Genomic DNA, 19,399 nt, shown 5'->3' with positions numbered 1-19,399 from the left:
ACTTTGTGAATAAAAATGATTTGTTACTGCCGAGGTCACCCAGTTTTTCCACAGGAGAATAATAAATAGTCATGTGATTTCATAGCTTCTGTAGGTTGTACTGTATGGTACAGTGATTCTGAGGCATCATTTGCAAACACGCAGCCTAAAATATCAAGTTAATTGTGTGTGTGTGTGTGTGTGTGTATTCTTTTTCTTTTCCTTTTTGAGAAGTAAGCATGTTTTTAACATCGGCAATAAAAATATTACTTATTTACAAAATATGTCTATTAAAGGAATAACAATATGATTAAAATTAATGGTTTTTTTTAAAGGTTAGAAGCTCAAAGCATTTTCTTAACAGTAATACATGAGAGATGTCATTCATAGTTTCTAGGGAAATTACAGTGAATGATTGGAATTATTTTTATTTGATAAAAGAGAGATCCCTACTGAGAGCACCAGTCCTAAATTTTGGTTGGCAAAAGCTGCTATCGAATTATACTTGGAATGAAAAATTCACAAGTCCCATAACTAAGGGTTTGCAATGTATTGATAAGATGACTAGAATTTCTCATTTTGTTATACAGGTTTTCAAATAATGGAGGAAGTTCTAGAAATCACTGAAGAATTTCCAAAACGCAACTGTCATAGGGTCTCAATGATAATGGTTCTCTGAATTCTTAATCATTTAGACACAGTTCCCTCTATATTTTGTGTTCTAGACTAAAGCTCATCTCCATATTTGTATTTATATTTTTGGTTGTACATTTATATAGTGTTTGGTAATAAGTATTGCATACTTTAAAAATACTCAGATTCTTAAGACTTCAGAAATTAAGAAAACTGAAAATGGAGCTTTTCATCTCTGTATCACGGTTGTGTTTCAATGCAGATCTTTAGTAACTAGAAGCCATTTCTATGTTCTGGTAATTTTATAACCCATTTTGAAATGCATTTGTTGACCTCATTGTAATTTCACGTGCCTCTAATGAAAGGCATGTGAAGGTATAGATTGCAAGAATGAGCTGTGGTTGGTCCCTAACCCAGAACCCACTAGTGTATTTGCTAAAACAGAATTTTCCAAAATTTAAATGATGTCACATTTGAAAGCAATGCCAAGAAACAATGTGGCAGTTTCTAAATTTTGTGAAGCTAAACTCCTTGGTTACAAGAAAGAGTACATGTCACAGATGAGTAGTTAGTAATGACTTCAGTTTAGCAGGGAAAGAGCAATTCCCATATGCTGATTCTAGTCTCATAACAAAGAATGTTATAGAAAGATTGCACAGTCTTTAACAAGCTGTGAGTTAATGTGACAGTGTCAGTGGATCTAGTTCCATAAGGAGAACCACATTTCTTCAAAAATATTTTAAGTTATACAGAAAACTCGCTACAAGTGAATCTGGACTGTTGCCCACTGTACCCTAACCCCCCAAGTGAAGCAGTAATATTGAGTTTAGTTAAACAAATTGTTTGGGACTACTTGAGCCTAAGTACCTGGATATCTAATAAATAAGTCTCATTATCAGACTCTGAACCTCAGAGACTTACCTCCTAAATAAGGACGAGTGTATAGAAACAAGAGTTACACACCTTGAGCCTCAAGTAGCCAAGACTTATTTTTCAGATCATCAGTTTACCTCTCATTGAGAGCCACTTCCACCAATTTTAACTTAGACTCCATCCAACATTTATGGGCACTTTAGAAGTCAAGAAAATGAAGTCAAGTTGTATCACTTTCAAACCTTTGGAACATGTACTGTGGACGTCGTTGGTGTGATAGATTTGTTATCGACCATTCATTTCCATGGCCATTCCCAGGAACTTGGCCTCTTATGCAAGTTCATATTGGCACTGTAATTTCCTTGCTGCTATGAATGCTTCAAAAACTAGTGGATTTGATTTTGATTTTGCATGGTAAACTTGACTCCCTTTAAAGCTTAGAACTTAGTGCTCATCATTTTGCAGTTGCTAAGATTCTTAGAGGCAGGGGTAGGGAGGAGCTGGGTAGTGAAGACAGGGTCTGTTTTCTTCAGTGATTTAGAAAAACATGTATTCTCTAACATGAGATAAGATACCTTTTTCAAATTCAAAGAATATTGTTTTATTAGTAAACTAATGAGACTGTCTCTCTTTTTCCAGTTAAGATATATAGTTGAATATTAGGTGAGGGACATACATAAAATTTACAGTCCGTCATGAAGAATTTTCACAAAATGCATTTCATAAAGGAGATTTTTTTCCCTCTGAAAGCAATCATAAGGTTGATAATTAAATGAGATTCTAATACGATTATATTTAAATAATATTTTCCAGTCTTCCCATTGCTTAAGACATTCCCAGGTAGCAGACTCTGGCATTAAGGTGTTCTAAGTAATTGAAGGACTCCTAGTTAAAGAAACTATGCTTTTGTATCATGAAATAACATAGGCAACAGGCATTCTGCTGCCACTATTTAACTTACACTGTACTTTTACTATACAAACTGTTTAATACAAGCATCGATTTAAAGCAAAAAATTCTGACTTTTTTTATAAAGTGAAAACAAAAGAAATACAAAGTCACTTCTTTTTCTATCTCAAAATGTTTGACTGCCTCCTTCTTCTTCTTCTTCTTCTTCTCCTCCTCCTCCTCCTCCTCCTCCTCCTCCTCCTCCTCCTCCTCCTCCTCCTCCTCCTCCTCTTCTTCTTCTTTTAAATCATATGACCATGAATTTACTTGTTCAAGAAGTACCTTGCCTCCCAATAGATGCTGGCACCTTGATGCCATTCTTCATTCAACCTACAGCAAACTCTCACTCTGTGCTAATGCTAAGAGCTTAGAGTCTAGCGAGAGAAGAGTGCGGAATATACCAACCATTATAACACAGTGCCTTTTACAGTGTTTTGTCTTATGCGTTTCATTTGTACCTTCTTCTCTTTTCATTCCCTTAAAAAATACCTTTGTAAAGTAGACAGGTTATACATATTCTAGGAATCAAGACAATACAGATACTTTCAAAGAAGAGAATAAAAACCTGGCCAGAACCACTCTTGATTTTGGTTTATATGCTTTTGTGGTCCTTTGAGTGTGTATGTAACTTCGTATGTGCAAGTGTGTGCATTTCTATCTTGATTTATTCTATCCAACCTTGAAAAAGAGGCATTTTTGCCAAGAGTTGCTTTTGGAAGTATAAGGAAATCACTGCCCAAAACTTTTTGCAAAGCCTATTATCTCAGACTTGAGAACAGTGCCAGATTTTTGGCTAAAAATGCAGTTGTCTTGTGCTTGAAAGTACCTTTGTGGCCTTAACTCAAATTCTCAGGTCAGCTCATTCTATTTCTTGAGTTCATGCCTTTAGGTCCTCCGCTATGGAGTCCTAGAGTAGTTGTTGTCAGTGGACACAAAGAGGACTAATATCTGCCTAAAAATGACCTGATTTTAGAGTGCTCATACTTTAAAAACAACTTCCATCTGGGTGGGGAGCAACTGGGAGACGTGTTACCAGGCTGCAGTGCTTTAAAGTGGAATCGTCGATGAACATTTAGTTCCTAAATCTGAGGTCTGCTAAGGATTCCCGACTACAGATCAGGCTTGAAATAAAGAGGCATATTGTGTTGAGGTTCCCTGACCATTAATTTTAACTATTGACTTCCATGGATCAGAATGACTTAGTTGGATTATCACTGAGCTTTCGATTAAGTTCTGCGTGAGCTCCCAATGGGACTAGAATGATCTGGGATCATTTTGGAAGGTTTGCTTTTAAGTTACTTTGGAAAACTTCATAAAATACTGCAGGTCTAAGACCTTAAGATTAAAATGGGTTCAGGATCAACAGGGCTAAGATCAAACATTAAGTATGGGTAAGCAGTTCAGAAACAAACAAACAAAAAAATGGGTGTAATGTAGCTAAGTTAGTCAGTTGATTAACTATTTTTGCCCTTTTAATAAACTAAACTTATTCATTAAATTTCAATAACTTTAATAAATTCACTCAAATATTTACTGAGCAGCACCTACTTATTTATAGGTACTGTACTTGGTCATGAGAAAATCAATATGAATGACCACGGGAGACACTGTCCAGGCAGGAATATAAATATCAAAACATAAGTAAAACATTAATAACCATAACTGCAACTTAAGCTATAGAAGATATAGTGACACATAAATGCCTAAATAAGCCAATGTCATTAATGTCTCACAAATGTATACCCGCACGCGGCCTCATCCTTTCATTGAACTGGAAAGATTTTTCTGATGTTTTTAAAATTATTCTTTTAGTTATGGTAAGAGTTGGATCATACTTGATTTTTCTGAGATATATAACAGCTCTTCATTTTTCTGCTTTCCTCAATTTATGCTTCACACCAGGTGTAGTTTGGTTTCCTAATCTCTTTTATCATAAACTTCAAGTGGGTTCCTGTTTTCTGTAAGTGTTCTAGCCTCATCAAGTGAGATTCAAGATTCTAACTTAACTAACTTTCATAACCACATATGTTAATAACCCAGATATTTATTTATTTACTTACGAACATTGGTTGATAACATCTGTAAATTTCAGGTGTACGTTATAATGTGACATCTGTATACTCTATTTTGTACTTACCACCGAAAGTCTACTTTCCTTCCATTGCCATACCTCTGACCCCCTTTACCCAATTCTCCTTCCCCCAGCCTCATAATCTTCACTGTCCCTTGATGTATGTTTGTATTGGAGAGCGACCCTGTTTCTCTCACTCCTGTTGGAAGCAGTACCTGTATTTTTTCTTTGTCATAGCTGTGAATTCTTATTCTCTCTCAGGATCATCTCCACTATCATCTCTAAATGTTTCTGCTGCTGTTGACCACAATACTTAATTATGAGTGAAAGAAATAGTGGAAATAATAATAATCCTTATTAAGAATTGTAGACATTTAGAACTTACTGTTTGTCTTCAAGGGTATTTATTGTTCACACTGCTGATTTGGATGTAAAGTCCTACCTTATCCTGTATAGTTACTGAAATGTTTACTGTGATCCATATTTCTTTGACAGGGGGAGCTAGTTTCTTAAAAATAATAATTTCTCATAAAATTTCTCTTTTTGGTATTCAGCAACATCGTTTTAAACGTATTATGTGATCAATAAGCAGACTTTATGAATGAATTAATTGATTTGAAGTTTTAGTATTAGATGCTCTTGGCCATAAACAGAGTGCGTATATGATATTTGATGTTGCTTTGGTAGTTTATTTTCCAGTCTGATGAACAAGAGTGGTTTAAGCCACTAATACTCTACATTTGTGGCATAGGAAACAGGAACTTTATTGAGAATTAATTGTGTCGACTTGTGCTTCATAGCCAGAATATCCAGCTTTTGTGAAGAGATCAATTTTAAATAAATTATATATATGCATATATACATTAATATATTAATATATAAAGAAGCAAATTAATTCAGAATATAATTATTATATTTCCAGCATTAAATTTAATTATTATGATAATACAGTATAAAAACAATTGTCACTATCTTATCGGTAAAATAATTGCATTGAAATAAGAGGCAATATTTTTAATATTAAATTAATTTTTAACTCATGATTTTTTCATAACATAGTAATGTAGAAATTCATAGTCCTGTAGTTAACACTTTACACGAAGAGTTAATCTTCCTACATATATATACCTATAAACATACGTATATACAACTTGGTTAAGTTTTGTGAACATATATGATATATGAATTATATAATATTTTCAGTAAAATAGGAATTTTCCACAGAATTTATGGTTTAATTCTTTATTTTCTAGAATTAAAAAATTTAACCACACGCCACTGAAATTGCTAACACAACTGAACCTCTTCAATTCCGTTAAGAAGCCACATTCTCCCTGAAGAGAAAGAATATGTTTTCTGCTTAGTCTTCTGCCTGAATCACTCAGTCCTGTCTTTTCACCTGGCCAGCTTTTGCTGTCTTTTAGTTTGCAGTCATTTTTCTCCCTTTCTTGCTATAACAAATCTGTATTAGGCACCTGTCCACTCTGTTTTTCTTTTCTCTGGCTAGACCATAAGCTCACTGACCACAGGCTTCATGTCTACCTTCTTCAAAATTTATTCTCACCACCTAGCTCAATGCTTGCAGAAAATATACATTGTATGAATAAATGTGATGTTAATTTATTCTTGACTATAAGCATCAGATTTCATAGCGTATGGTCAGTTTTGTAAAGTTGCACAAAAAATAGGATTTAATGCTAAATAGGTACTGATGCCATCAGATATACTTTAGCTTCTGGGAAAAAGTTCTGATAGCAACTTGGTGGATAATCATAAGTTTTTTCCTGACAAGGAAATGAAGGATGCACAAAGGGATAAACTTTGGGATGCTTTGACATGGTTCACTTATTCTAAGATTAAGTTGCTGAATCAAAGACCTAAACAGTTCTCTTTCAAGTTGTATTCCTGTTCATCAGAAAACATTCTTGAATAGTGCTATCCTGTAGGTTGTTAACTATCCAGAGTACTGCCTGTGGTTTTTCAGTATTCATGCGCTGGACCGTGGGCATTGCCTTCCAGAGTCCGCCTGTGCTTTTAGCTCAATTGGACCATAATGGTGATACTTTGTGAAGGAGAATTCCATTTTTATTTCCACAAACCAGAGCAGTATACTTTGAGACCTACAACCTGTTTTATTTCCCTAGAATATGGTAAACACTTAAAAGGCTACAATTTTCTTAGAGACTTAAGTAAGATCTCACTTGAAATATAATTTGTTCAATTTCAGCCTGAAAACAGGGCATTTTTGATATTATAATACCATTAACAGTACTGTATATTACTTTCATGATATATCAGATTTTTTTTTCATTAACTCACTTTATTAATATATTTTATTTTCTGAATAGCACCCTGATTTGTAGGCTAAATAAATAAGACATCATTTGCAGGTATAAAGATCATAACAGTATCACCAGATACCAATAATATTTGTTTAGGTGAACTCTGCAGTTATCTGATTTTGAAATAACTAAATGACTGTTCTTGTGAAGTATTGTGTCACAAACAGTTCAAAAGAACTGTTAATTGTTAATAGTGCTGCCTAGCGCCATGACTTTCTAGGCATCGCGTTGTTCCTTTCACAAAACTTTCTCATCCACACATAAACTTGTTTTCTGTGGTCAGCAGTTGAATGCATAAGCATCAATGCTGTGGCATCTAGAACACATACAGTGTTAGTAGATACAGGAGCAGCCAACTAGTTCTTATTCTGCTTAAACCACATGTATTTTTAGACTTTATGATTCTCTTTGAGGAACTCCATGAAACAGTGTTAAATTATCATATACAAACCTGGAGCCATTTCTGTAGGATAAAATGTGATTGTGTTATACGTCTGCTTGTACTTATAAAATAGATATGAAATGCCACATGAAAGTTTTCAGAAATAATATTTTTAAGTTTCTCTATTAATGTTTGTGTGTTGCTTATTCATTCTCTTTTAGAAGCCATGTGATAACAGAAGCCAAAGTCTTAAGAAATCATTAACTAGGTGGAAAGTTTAGAACTGACTAAATTTTACCTATTAACTTATCTTTTTGTGCAAGACGAGAAATATGCATCATTGTTAGATCTTTGAGATGGACTATCTTATTACATAGATTGAGAACAACTACCTTCAATGAAGGTAGAATCTGCCACATTTTATTTAAACAGCGGACCTTCAGTGCTATAAAAATACTTAGAATTTAGGCATGTGAATTCGCTGAAATAGCCAAGTAATATTTTATTGGCTGTTTTTCATCTGTTCCATCCAGTCTTCTAAGGTAAACAGGTCACCTTATCCCCTTTTCAGTTCAGTTTTCTCATTTGTAAAACAGGGTTCAGTGAGGACTAAATGAGAAAATTATGTGAGCCAGACGCAGATGGCTGTTACATAGTAGGTACCAACAACAACATATTAGTTTATTTCCAACTCTGCTTAGTTTGTCTCTGTGGTCTAATTGATGTAGTGTACCCAAGTGATACATTTAATAACTTCAGATATGTGTCTTTGCTTTGCCATCTTCCACCACCACCACTACCACCACCACCAGATTCAAAGAGAGAGCTCTCTTCTCTGATTTCCTTGTCTGTTATAGTCTCTCTTCATAAGGTAGCTGTTGTTTTTCATACTTGTTTTTGCCTCTCATATCTTTTGAAATCTTTTATGCTTTCAAATCTCTTTTGTCCAGGATTCTGTTTTCTTCTCTCTTCATTTCTCTTTTCTTTTTTATTCTACCACCTATTTGTGTACTTTGGTGCATCTGGGCTCTTTGTGGCCTGAGTAGCCAGTGACAGCATTCCACTCCATTGGATGGCTAGGTTTGCCCATTAAGAAGCAGCTGAAATGTTTCTTCTCAACTTATCACTCTATGATCCCTGCAGAGCAAGTGCTGTGTCATTGAAAAGTCATACACGTGCACACACATACACACATGCACACATATACGCACATGCACACATACTCTAACATTTTTGCTAAAAAACGCACAAATCGGAAATCTTTAGCTCAGTGAGTTATTACAAAATAAATACTCCTGTGCAACTATCTCTCATGTAAACAAAGAGACATCGCTCATACCCTGCAGCCTCCTTGCATCTCCCTCCTCCTGTTCTCTGTTCCCTTCTCTCCCCCAGGAGTTAATCACTCTCTTGGCTGCTCACGCTTTAGATTGGTTTTGTTTGTTTTTGAACTTTGCATGCATCGAAGTACGATATTCATGTCCATTAAAAGGCCACATTCTTTTGTATCTGATATCTCACATTCAGCATCCCATTTGTGAAATTCCTCTAGTTGTCGTATGTAGCTTATTTTTGCTACAGTATAATATTCTATTGTATGACCATGTGTTTCATTGTGTAGTAATGTACAACTTTTTAATCTGTTTGAGTGTTGTACATTTGGGTTCTTTTAAGTTTTGACAGTTCAAATACTGTTGCTGTGAGCATTCTTGTGAATGTGTAAATTCTCTTCTGCCTCATCGTAGCTCTTTAAAAGTCAAACTTTTATTTACTTTTATATATTTTGCTATTACTACAAAACATTTTGAATTTGGAATGCCAGGAAATGCATAGTGAAAATTTTGTAAGTAAAATTTATATATATATATATGTATATAAATGTACATAATTATAGTAAATACACATTTAATAAATACATCAAATACAATATGATATTCACACATGATCACTACTTATACATTTATTGCTTTATGACCACAAATTCACAGCTGTGTATCTCATTCTTTTTTCAGTGTAAATAAAGACAAAATTAATGCTTTGGGCCCCTTTATGTTTTAATAGGGTTTGTTATTAATTATGTTGATTTAGATAATGTTAGCATTACTCTAGCTTTTATTCTTGCAGGTCTATTTATGTCAAGAGATTTAGGTCTTCCTTGAAGAGATAAGCAATATGCAGAAGTTTCTGAGTGTGCTAACACCCGTATATCCAATAAGAACTTTTGTGAGTGCTTAATCTATAGTAGGCTGGTCTCAGTCAAGAGGGCCATATTAGTATTACTCAGCTTTTTAAAACTTATATGTCTTTTGCTGTATGTGATTGTCTATTTCTCTGTAATTATCATTATGGTGTGCCACTGTTAATGATGGAAGTGTACTCTAGCCTCAGATGTGTTGCACTTGGGAAAAACTTGAATTGTTGATTATTTATAAATATTTAAGTATATGAATTATTTTATATCATTATATAGTAACATAGTCACATATATGAAAGGATATATATTAACATTTTTAATTAAAGTAATATTAATAATTATATTTTCTGGTCTGGAAGACTTCACAGTCTACTAAAGTAGCCTAAAACATAAACATATAATTACATTGTAATGTGGCAAGTAACTTAAAAAGAGACATACATAAATTGCCACAGATGATAGAGGAAAAAACTCACTTTTTCCTGGGGGAATTGTAGAGAGTTTTGCATTCGGAGACTTAGATAATTTGGTAACCTTATCGATATACTAGGTGTTATGAGGCAAATCCAAAAGTTAGGATACCTAGTAAGTAATGCATGAGACTGTTGGATAGATTGTATATTCATTGACACAACTATAGAACAAATCAAGTACAATTGATGGGAATCTTATAAAAATTCTCTTACAAGATTATTGTCCTATAAATTTCTTAAAGTGCTATCACTTTTATATCTATGAATGTATTGCTCGAGTTTTGTTCATTAAATACTAGAGACACCAGGAGGCTTGTAGGGTATGAGCAATGTCTCTTTGATTACATGAGGTCCACCATGGCTTTAGACCACAGGAAAACCCAGCTTGTCCACCTGCTATATCTGCCACCTAGGCAAGTGCTTTACCTTTTCCAAGTCTTAGCTGCTTTATCAGTGAAATGTGGCTAATTAAAGTATCTTACTCAAAGAATTGTTAATGAAAATGAAAATTGAATGAGATAATGTGGCCTTGGCACAGTACTTGACTTGTAGTAACAGTAACAGTAAATGTTTGTTATTAAGTAAAAATGTAGGTTATACTATACATCAACATTCAAGATTGTGAACCTAAAATAAAAGTCTATTTCTGATTTTTGATTTCTTTCAACACTCAATTAGATTTTGAAGGAACTATTTGTAAAACACCCGAATCTAGAATTAAATATATGTTTTTTCCCTTACTTTGTTATGACAGGTGTCCACACAAAGATTGATGGTGAAAAGAAATTAGTAATTGGGTTGCAGGTGGTGAAAATCTTTTCTAAAGGTGTGTGTGTGTGTATGTGTGTGTGTTTAGATAGAGTCTTAAGTATGTATTGAACTTGAATGTGAAGATTTACTAGATTACCTGTACAAAATACTTAATGAGATAATTTCTGCCCTAATTCCATAGCCCCACACGTATTTATCAAATTGCTATTCTTTCTATGTGAGTGAGAAAATCAGGCACTGTGGGGGCCCTGGAATAACCTAGATATGTGGTGGTCCTGTGACACGTGGACCTCACTGTGACCTCACTGCCATGTCTGGCTTTGTGTTTCAAATTAATTTAAAATTAATTCCTTTTCAGATTTACTTTGGCATCTCCTTCATCTACTTTTAAATTTATTTTTAATCTTTTGTTTTAATCTTTGGGGGTAGGGGCCATGCAATAACAATGAAACAAAATCCAAGGGCTTGTAAAACTAGGGCCTGGGATTTGCAAGGGTGAAAGAGGGAGGCCACTCTCTGTACACATAATTTTCCTCCTTCTGCATCATCCGGAAGCGTGAATTAGACTGTTGTTAAGCTAGACTACAAAAGGATGTAGTCAAAGACTCAGTCCACACTAGAAGTGCATTTCCTGACTGCAGTCCGGGCATTAGCTTCTACCCTTTCTTATGTGTACAGCTGAATCTGGAGGTGGAGACTGAGTTGAATTGGGAGGAATGATATTTAATAATAACAGGGGAGCATGCAAGTTAGACATATTCTCTCGGGTATCTGCAAGCATTTGAGAACTACGGATTGTATCTATATGAACTCTTGGTCCCTCAACACAATCCTGGGTCATAATATTTCATTAAAGTCATTGCAATATTCCTGACTTAATTTTAATCAGATAAAATTTAGGTTACCAGGAAAGAATGAGACAAATTTAGCATGCAAGGTGGTAGTGTTTTAAATTGATTAACTGTAGTGGGCAACATCAGAAACAATAACTGAAAAAAAAAAATAGAACTTCTTTATGCAATGATATCTGTATAAACTGTTTGGCTCAGAGATAACAATGGGCTTATACCCATATAAATTTCTGTATGTATAATTTGGACATCTGAGATCATATTATACGTAGGTGTTTATCTCCTGCCTTTTTTTACTCCGTGTTCTATCATGGTTGTAATCCTGTGCCACTACACATTCTTTTAAAATACCGATTCTAAATTGTTCATGATAATGGAATCTGATCTCCTTTTAATGTTGATAAACATGCTAGAAACAGGAAACAAAAAAGCTCTTCGAAATGGCCCACTTCAGATCAAAGCATCTTAGCTTTCTTGTCAAGGCAATAAAGAAATACTGTTTTGTTTAAAAATATTACATATGCTTTAATATCAGTAATTTTCTTCCTCAAAAATTAGTGTTTAGATCAGCATCTTCCGCTGTGCTCAGCAGAACATTAGTTTTGTTGCTAAGTGGCATGTGACATAAAGCCGTATGATATTGGAAAATTCCAATGCAGATTGAACAGACTCCCTACTCGGAAAACTCTAGGACTTTTCAGAGCTATAATCACTAATATACATTGTGGATCTCTGAAGAGGGGACATGAAGTATACAGTGTCCACTAAACTTAATTTGACCAAAGAATTACCTTACATTTCTTTCTTTCTTTCTTTTCTTTTCTTTTTCTTTTTTTCTTTTCTTTTTTTTTTTTTTGGAGCTAATAGCATGGTCAGAACATAGAGAAGATTCTTGAATTTCTTGGCATCTGTGCTTAAATAGTTGCCATAGTAAAACCTACAACAGAGCCTACCTAAACTTGGGTTGAGCAGAGTTAGAACGTTCTGAAATAATGGTTTATTCAAAAAAAAGTTCTTACAGCTGAAGATTTCCAAGCCTTCTACTTACCCAAATTACTAAGGGATTCTGTATGTACTTTCTTTTTTAATATATAAAACTTTTCTCATCTTAGGCTTCAGGCCAAAGTGGTTTATTCTATTATCAGAAGTTGCTTTCCTGTTTTAAAATGCTTTCCATTGATAAAATGATCAGTTTTCTTTGGAAAATTTCAAGGTACTTAACAAAAGCCAAAAATGGTTCCAGCCTGTGTGTGTATAATTTGATTTTATCGAAAGGGAAAATGATGCTAAGTTGGTTATATTAACCATTTAGCACTAATTAGTGCAATACGTAAAACAGATTTCATGTCACTAGTGTGCATTCTTTACACACTAGTCATCGATATTGTTTATTAATTTAAATGGATTTTTAAAAATACATAGAGAACAAAGGCCTCTGACCCCTGGAACTTAACATGTGTAAAGCGACATCCTGAGCTTATTTAGAATTCCCTTTAACTGCCTGTATGCATTTGCTGATTCTGCGTGATATATGTGCCTTATCTGTTAGACACTGCTGTGGTTCACACATTGGTCCTCAGATGGGTGAGGGCTTTTAATCTGCTTCTTGTGGTGCTTAGGGACGAGTGCCATGGTTTATGAGTTACTGATTTCATAAGAAGAACTGTTGCATACGATGTCTCAAACCTACTTCCCTTCTCTTTGGCTATTTAACATATATATCTTTAACACATATATATGTTATATATATAGTATATGTTAAATACCATATTGTGTTAAACATTTAACACATATGTATGTTTAAAAATATGTGTTTATTATCAGTATAAGCACTCAGTACACCTTCACAACATTTTAATCTTGTATCTAATTGCACTCTTAAGAAAATTAACAAAAATCTTGTTTAATACACTCGGTTTACTAGTGCTCTGAGGACAGTGACCATTCTAATAGAATCTTCATGGTAGGCATCCTTTAGACACACAATACTGTATATGTGCATGAATTTACCAAATGGATTTGCAGTGATTGACACAGATATTTTCTTTTAGAAGAACAGAAACAGCTGCGAGCCAGTTTATATTGCTGGATTGAGTTAATAATTGAGATTTTCTCTTTTCTTGAATAACAGATTGTAAAACAAATAAAAGAACATCAATAAATTAAAATTAAATCACCTTTAACATACAAAAATGTTTTTCAGCAAATGCTGGGAAGAGAGTCAAAGACATCCCTGCAAAGCACTGTATCTATTTTTCTGTTATCAGTGGAAATTTGATTTACATATAAATAAAATGTCAATTCACATCGTAACTATCAAGATCAATAAATGCATTTATACTTTTCTTGAGCTATTCTTTTGAACTTAAGTGCTATGTTTGGCCCTTTGCCCACGGATTAGTTGAAATATTCTTAAGTTTAACAAAGAAAGGATGGAGTTGAGCCTGGCCCATGCACACATGTCGAGTCAGATTGGCCTGTTTGAATCAACAGTTGTCACTGTAGATTATTTTAATTGTTTTTTCTTTCTTTGAGAGAAAAAGCAAAAGGAAAAACTACCTATGTGGGGAAACGAATGGTTATGTTTCTTAATTTGCTTAGTGAAATTGTGATATTCAAATCAGAGTTTTTAATACATTTGCCTCTCACCTGTTATGAAAGGAAAAATAATTTGACTTTCCTTTTGATAATCCACGATGTGTACTTGCTTTATTTTTAAGTATCCCCTTTAGTGAAATAGGTGCATGCTTCATTTTTTTCCAGATAATTCTGCAGTTTCATTTAGATGTCTAGCATAAAGTCTTTAAGGCAGAAATTTTTTTTTTGTAATTTTCTTAAAAAAGTAAAACAGTCAATGAAATTTTCTAAGATATATATGGATATACAGAGACTCATTTTGGCAAATATGATGTTATTACCAGACTATCTCTTTTTACCTAGACTAGTACATTTGAAATGAGATATTTAAAATAAAGAGAGCATAGCATGATGAAATAATAGCCCAATAAAATCTATTTGGGCCAGCATCAAAACTCTTTGAAATAGGATATCTAAATAGTGTGCATTTTATCTCAAAGAGGCTTGGGTTAGTTCTAGTGTCCAGATGACTATTAATGGGCTCTGTGCTCTGAAGCATATGTTAATAGAAACGATCATTTTGGATTAATTTGATGAGAATTAATAAGAGATTTATTTGATGGGAGTTTTTTGAAGGTGATGATATTTAAATCTCAACAGGATTTAAGACGTCCAAAACTACCTTTAAAGAACAATCAATTCAGAGAGGGCAAATTTAACAGACATGGATAGCGAGAACAGGATCCGACACTGGGTTTATGAAGTTTGAAGCCGTTTACAAAAAAAGCAATCTACCATTGAAGTATTGCCTTGGAATCTGAAGAAATAGAAAACATTTTAAACTCCCTCAGCAATTCTTGGGTTTTTGAATTGGGTAAACAATGTTCTCTTGCATTTTATAGTTCACTTAAGCAATCTGATTTTGATCTGTATATATGGAGTAGACAGGATTCAGTTTTTTTTTCTCTAAACCAGTGAGCAAACACATATGTTCTTGAAAAACCGAACTTTGTATGTTGTTCATATGGAAGCTATCTAGTTTTCTATAGGCCTCAAACTTGACCTCCCTTTTATTTTGCTATCACTTGCTTAATTCTTTAAATTCTTTGTGGGAGACTTTTGATCAAAGGAAACAATTTGCAATTCTTTTTATTTTTTATTTTAATTTTTTAATAAAAGTTACGTGTAATATGTAACTAATTACTCAGTACTCCTAAGTGGTTGGTACAAACAAGCATGGAAGAAACATATATTAAGAAGGCAATCATGTCTTTTCTTTTTGTGTTAAGCTTTGATTTCAAACAGTTGAAAGTTTTATTATATGGAAAAACAATAAGAAAAACATCATGTGGTATTATATATTATGATGATAAAAACTGCTACTTATAATAAAAATCATACTCAGCAGAATTTGAGACAGGTCAAATTATACCATCTTACTCCTCTAACTTTTTAGTCTTGTTCAGGATATATGTATTTGAAATCATATTTGGAAAGATACTCAAAAGTTTTAATTTTCTTTGAGAAAGAGTAGTTTCTTATCATCTTTTCCTTTGCTATTTAAAAAATATTTTCTCTTAAAGTAATGATAAATAATAAAATTAGAGTCATCTTGGTGGATGTGTTTGGCACATAATTGATGATGGACATACATCTATTGAATGCATAAATGTTGGAGGAAATGAATAACTGAGCAAACTGTAGGCATCAGTGCGATTTCTGCCACACTTAGATGCTGATGATTTAATATTTAAAATCTTTCGAAGATATTGGGTAAAGGTTTTCCAAGGTAGAATTTTAGAAAGTGCCTAAGCCATTAATCAGAAGGATTATAGAGTCTTAGAGGCAGGGTGCAGTTTAGAAATAATTTAAAAATAATTTATTTAGAGATAATTTATTATAATTCTCTCATTATATGGACAAAAACAGAGGTTCAGGAAAGTGAAGAGGCTTGGCTTTAATCATGTTGGCAGGTGATTTGAATCAGGTTCAGAAACTGGACACGTGATTTCTGTATCATTCTTCCTCCTTAGGTTTTGATTTTGTAAGGCTAAGATGCTACTAAAGTCATTGAATTTATATCTCTTATCACAAGGAGTTTCTCATCTAATGGAAGTAAATCCTATTTTTCATTTGCTTTGGATGGATCTGTGATCTCGGCTTTGGTTGAGTAATTCGTTTGGTTTTCTATTGCAAGATTATTTGGAGCCAGAGCATTTCACAAATGTATATGTGTGTATGTGTGTGTACATATATATGTATATGTAGGAAGTAAAACTAAATCATTAATGGTTAATGCACAATAACTTGGTAACAAGAGAAAACTCAGATTCCTCTGTTATAGAGGTGCCATTCTGAGAACATGAGTCACAATCTTCTACAGAAAAAATATTCTTTTCTATATATTTAAGCATTTTAATCAGTGAGATAAAGTAGTTACCAGAATTATATTTTAAGCTCTAATGCTATTTATTTTCACTACATAAACCTGTCTAAATGATACTATAACATAGAAATAGTACAGTATCCTATTATTTTCTATAATATCTTTTACTAAAAATGCAAAGAAAGTTTTTAGATTGAAGTTTTAATTGAGAAAGAAATAATTAAGAGTAGAAATTTAGAGTCTCGCAAGTACAATGTCTTACATCTCAGTATTGAAAATTAATGGAAATAGAGCATTTGTAGGAAGCTAAATATATTTTTACCTTTTTAAATATCTTGGCAAATAATATGTGTTCATATTATATCTGCCTTTAAAGTATTTGTGTGTTTGTATAGGTGGAGAATGGTATAGATATGGGAAGGCTCACTATTACTCTCTAACACTCACTATCCCTCAGGCCACTTTAAAAAAAAAAAAAAAATCTCAGGATTAAATAGAGGACTGAAATGAACAATCTTGAGCCTTTTAGCTCTCTTTTAGATTCTTCAGCTCCTCCTTATCCAATTCATTTATCTCCATTGTCTAAATGGTTGTTTATAGTGGACTTACTGTAACTGGCATTTTGAACTTTTTATAATGGTCAGTATGAGGGATATTGCTGTGTAGTAAAATAAAAATGTTTAAAATGGAGTTGCCAAAATAGAAGATTGTCTCATTGATGTAATTTTATATATATTTACTTGAACCCATTTATATATTTAAATTTATATTTATGGTACATCTGTTACGATCATTAATGCAATAACTACCTCAATAACTTTACTCAGTTAATAAAAAATATGGTATAATGGAGGTTTAAAGCTAATTTAATCATGATGTATAAGCTTTTTTTAGCAAGAGTGAAAATAGAAGACTACTAAAAATAGCTAGAAAGATACCGTGTCTTAGTGCTTAGTGTTTCTGCAACTCTTGGTAAGACTTAGGTAGATCTGATGCAGAATTCCTGCTTGCATCGAAACAGTTCTTTTCTGAGACACATGGTATATATACTCATACTGTGAGTCTGCAAGGGACTGGCTATGGGTAGGTGCCACTTCTTGCCTTCAGCTGTGACTGTGCATTGTCAGCAAGTGCACTTTGTATTTTTTCTAGAAATATGTCCCCTCCATGTTTACTAATTGAGGTCTTTTTTATCCCTACCCTACAGTAGGTAAGTATTATGATCCTTAGGGTTTAGGGAGTTTTAGAAGTTAAATATTTTAAATTCATCAACATCACAGTGTGTTGTAAAATGACTTCCATAATCTTTTATATCATATTCCTTTTCCTCCTGCTGCTCTATTAAAACCCAGGGGCGTGAGAAGATCTTGCTCAAGGTTTGCTCATGCTTTTTATCAGATATCTATCAAGCAGCCTGCGGTGCTGGCATAGTACTGTATTTTAGGTGTGATACATTAAAGCGTGTTTATATCATTTAGGAAGGAAACTTTTTTGTTTTGTTTTGTTTTGCAGATGTACAGATCAGCTCTCAAAATGTCTTCTGTGTCTTCCGAGCATCTTCTAAGACAATTGCATTAGCCTCCTGCTAGTTGACTAATAGATTAATAATTGTAAAAAGCATTCTAAAGCCACATGCCTTATGAAGTCAATGCTGGGTATGATTTTACAAGTATGTGAACTATTTTTTCAAGTGAAAATGTTAACTGGAAAAGTTCTTGGCACACAGTATAACATCCTGCAATCTGTTATTTGTCTTAAAGATAATAACTTGAGGGTGGCTATAGACTCATGGTATCTAACTTATGACTTGTTAGGGGAGTTTCGGCACTTAAAAGTATTGCAAATGTGCTTATATTTACATAATTTGTCATTCTGAAAAATTATAGTGATATAATTCCAGTAAATTATTATTTTTTTCTATAACTACTTCAAAGTGTAGTCAACAAAATGGTATTTTTTTTAAAGCAACTAAAAAGAACAGTTCCCTTTCCCCCCACAACAAAAAATAAAACCCAAATAACCTTTCTGAAACTTCTTTGAAGTACTAGCAGCTTAACATTCTTTGTAATATATATTATTAAGGGCTCTATTCAGCATGAGGAGTTAATGTTCTGAAGGTCTGTTCCTGGGTGGATGAAGGAACCAAAATTTGAAAGGATGATAATTTAATTAAATCACATTTTCTTTCAGTTACTATACATGCTGGTTGAGTAGTGTATAAATGATGACCCATTACTTTTCTTCATAATAAAAATAAATCAGCAAAATTCAGGGATTTTTTTTTTTTTTGCAAAATAAGTTAATTTTTTCAATATTAACGTATTTGTATCTACTCACTTTTAAGTATTTTATCTTAGTTCCTTAATGTGTAAATTGTTGCTGTTTTTCTCATCACCTTGTTATTAAAATATAGGCATAAATCATTTTCTCTTTATTTCCATGGAAGGATAATCTTAATGAATTAGTATACTTCGTCCTCATTTCTTTATATAGACTTTTATCTTTACTGTGTAATTTTATTTTATTTTGGTGCACCAGTTAGAATTTATTTACATTAAGGAGAATATGTTAAATTACAAATATGGTTATTCAGTATTTGTCTAAGGAAAGATTAAATTGCCGTATTACTAAAGACATTATGTGTAATGGAAAGAGTACAAACATACAGGAAGTTCTGGAGGGAAAAACCAGCGGATGCTGTACGAAATCAACACATTTTCATACGTAGAAACAGCTATACTCTATAACCTGGAATGCCCTCTTCTGTATTCCAAATTAAAACACTGTATTTCTTACTCTTATAATTTAAAATGATAACTGATTTCTTAGGCTGCCCTTTTGTTTATTTTTTTCCTTTCCTTTTTAGTTTTCTTTTTGTTGGCTACCTGTAAATTTGCCCTCCATGTGTGGGTACAAGTC

The 19,399-nt window shown here is 33.2% G+C and overlaps 1 protein-coding gene across 8 annotated transcripts in view; it reads left to right on the top strand.

Annotated features, from left to right (window-relative positions):
* TRPS1 (transcriptional repressor GATA binding 1) overlaps positions 1–19,399 on the top strand; it is a 235,974-nt gene that overhangs the window by 23,914 nt on the left and 192,661 nt on the right. For 3 of the 8 annotated variants that reach the window (XM_016138165.2, XM_016138163.2, XM_016138164.2), the window contains one exon: positions 17,993–18,149. The exons of 4 other annotated variants lie outside the window; for them this stretch is intronic. In XM_016138165.2, coding sequence (XP_015993651.1) covers positions 18,113–18,149 — 37 coding nt within the window. In that variant the 5' untranslated portion in view covers positions 17,993–18,112. The remainder of the gene's footprint in view (positions 1–17,992; positions 18,150–19,399) is intronic. One more of the 8 variants, XM_016138166.2, reaches the window with a different exon arrangement.

Source organism: Rousettus aegyptiacus, unplaced genomic scaffold (genome assembly GCF_014176215.1).
Source record: "Rousettus aegyptiacus isolate mRouAeg1 unplaced genomic scaffold, mRouAeg1.p scaffold_m13_p_15, whole genome shotgun sequence".
Taxonomy (NCBI): Eukaryota; Metazoa; Chordata; class Mammalia; order Chiroptera; family Pteropodidae; genus Rousettus; species Rousettus aegyptiacus.
Note: the sequence above shows the minus strand (reverse complement) of the source record. Positions and strands in the feature narration are given on the sequence as shown.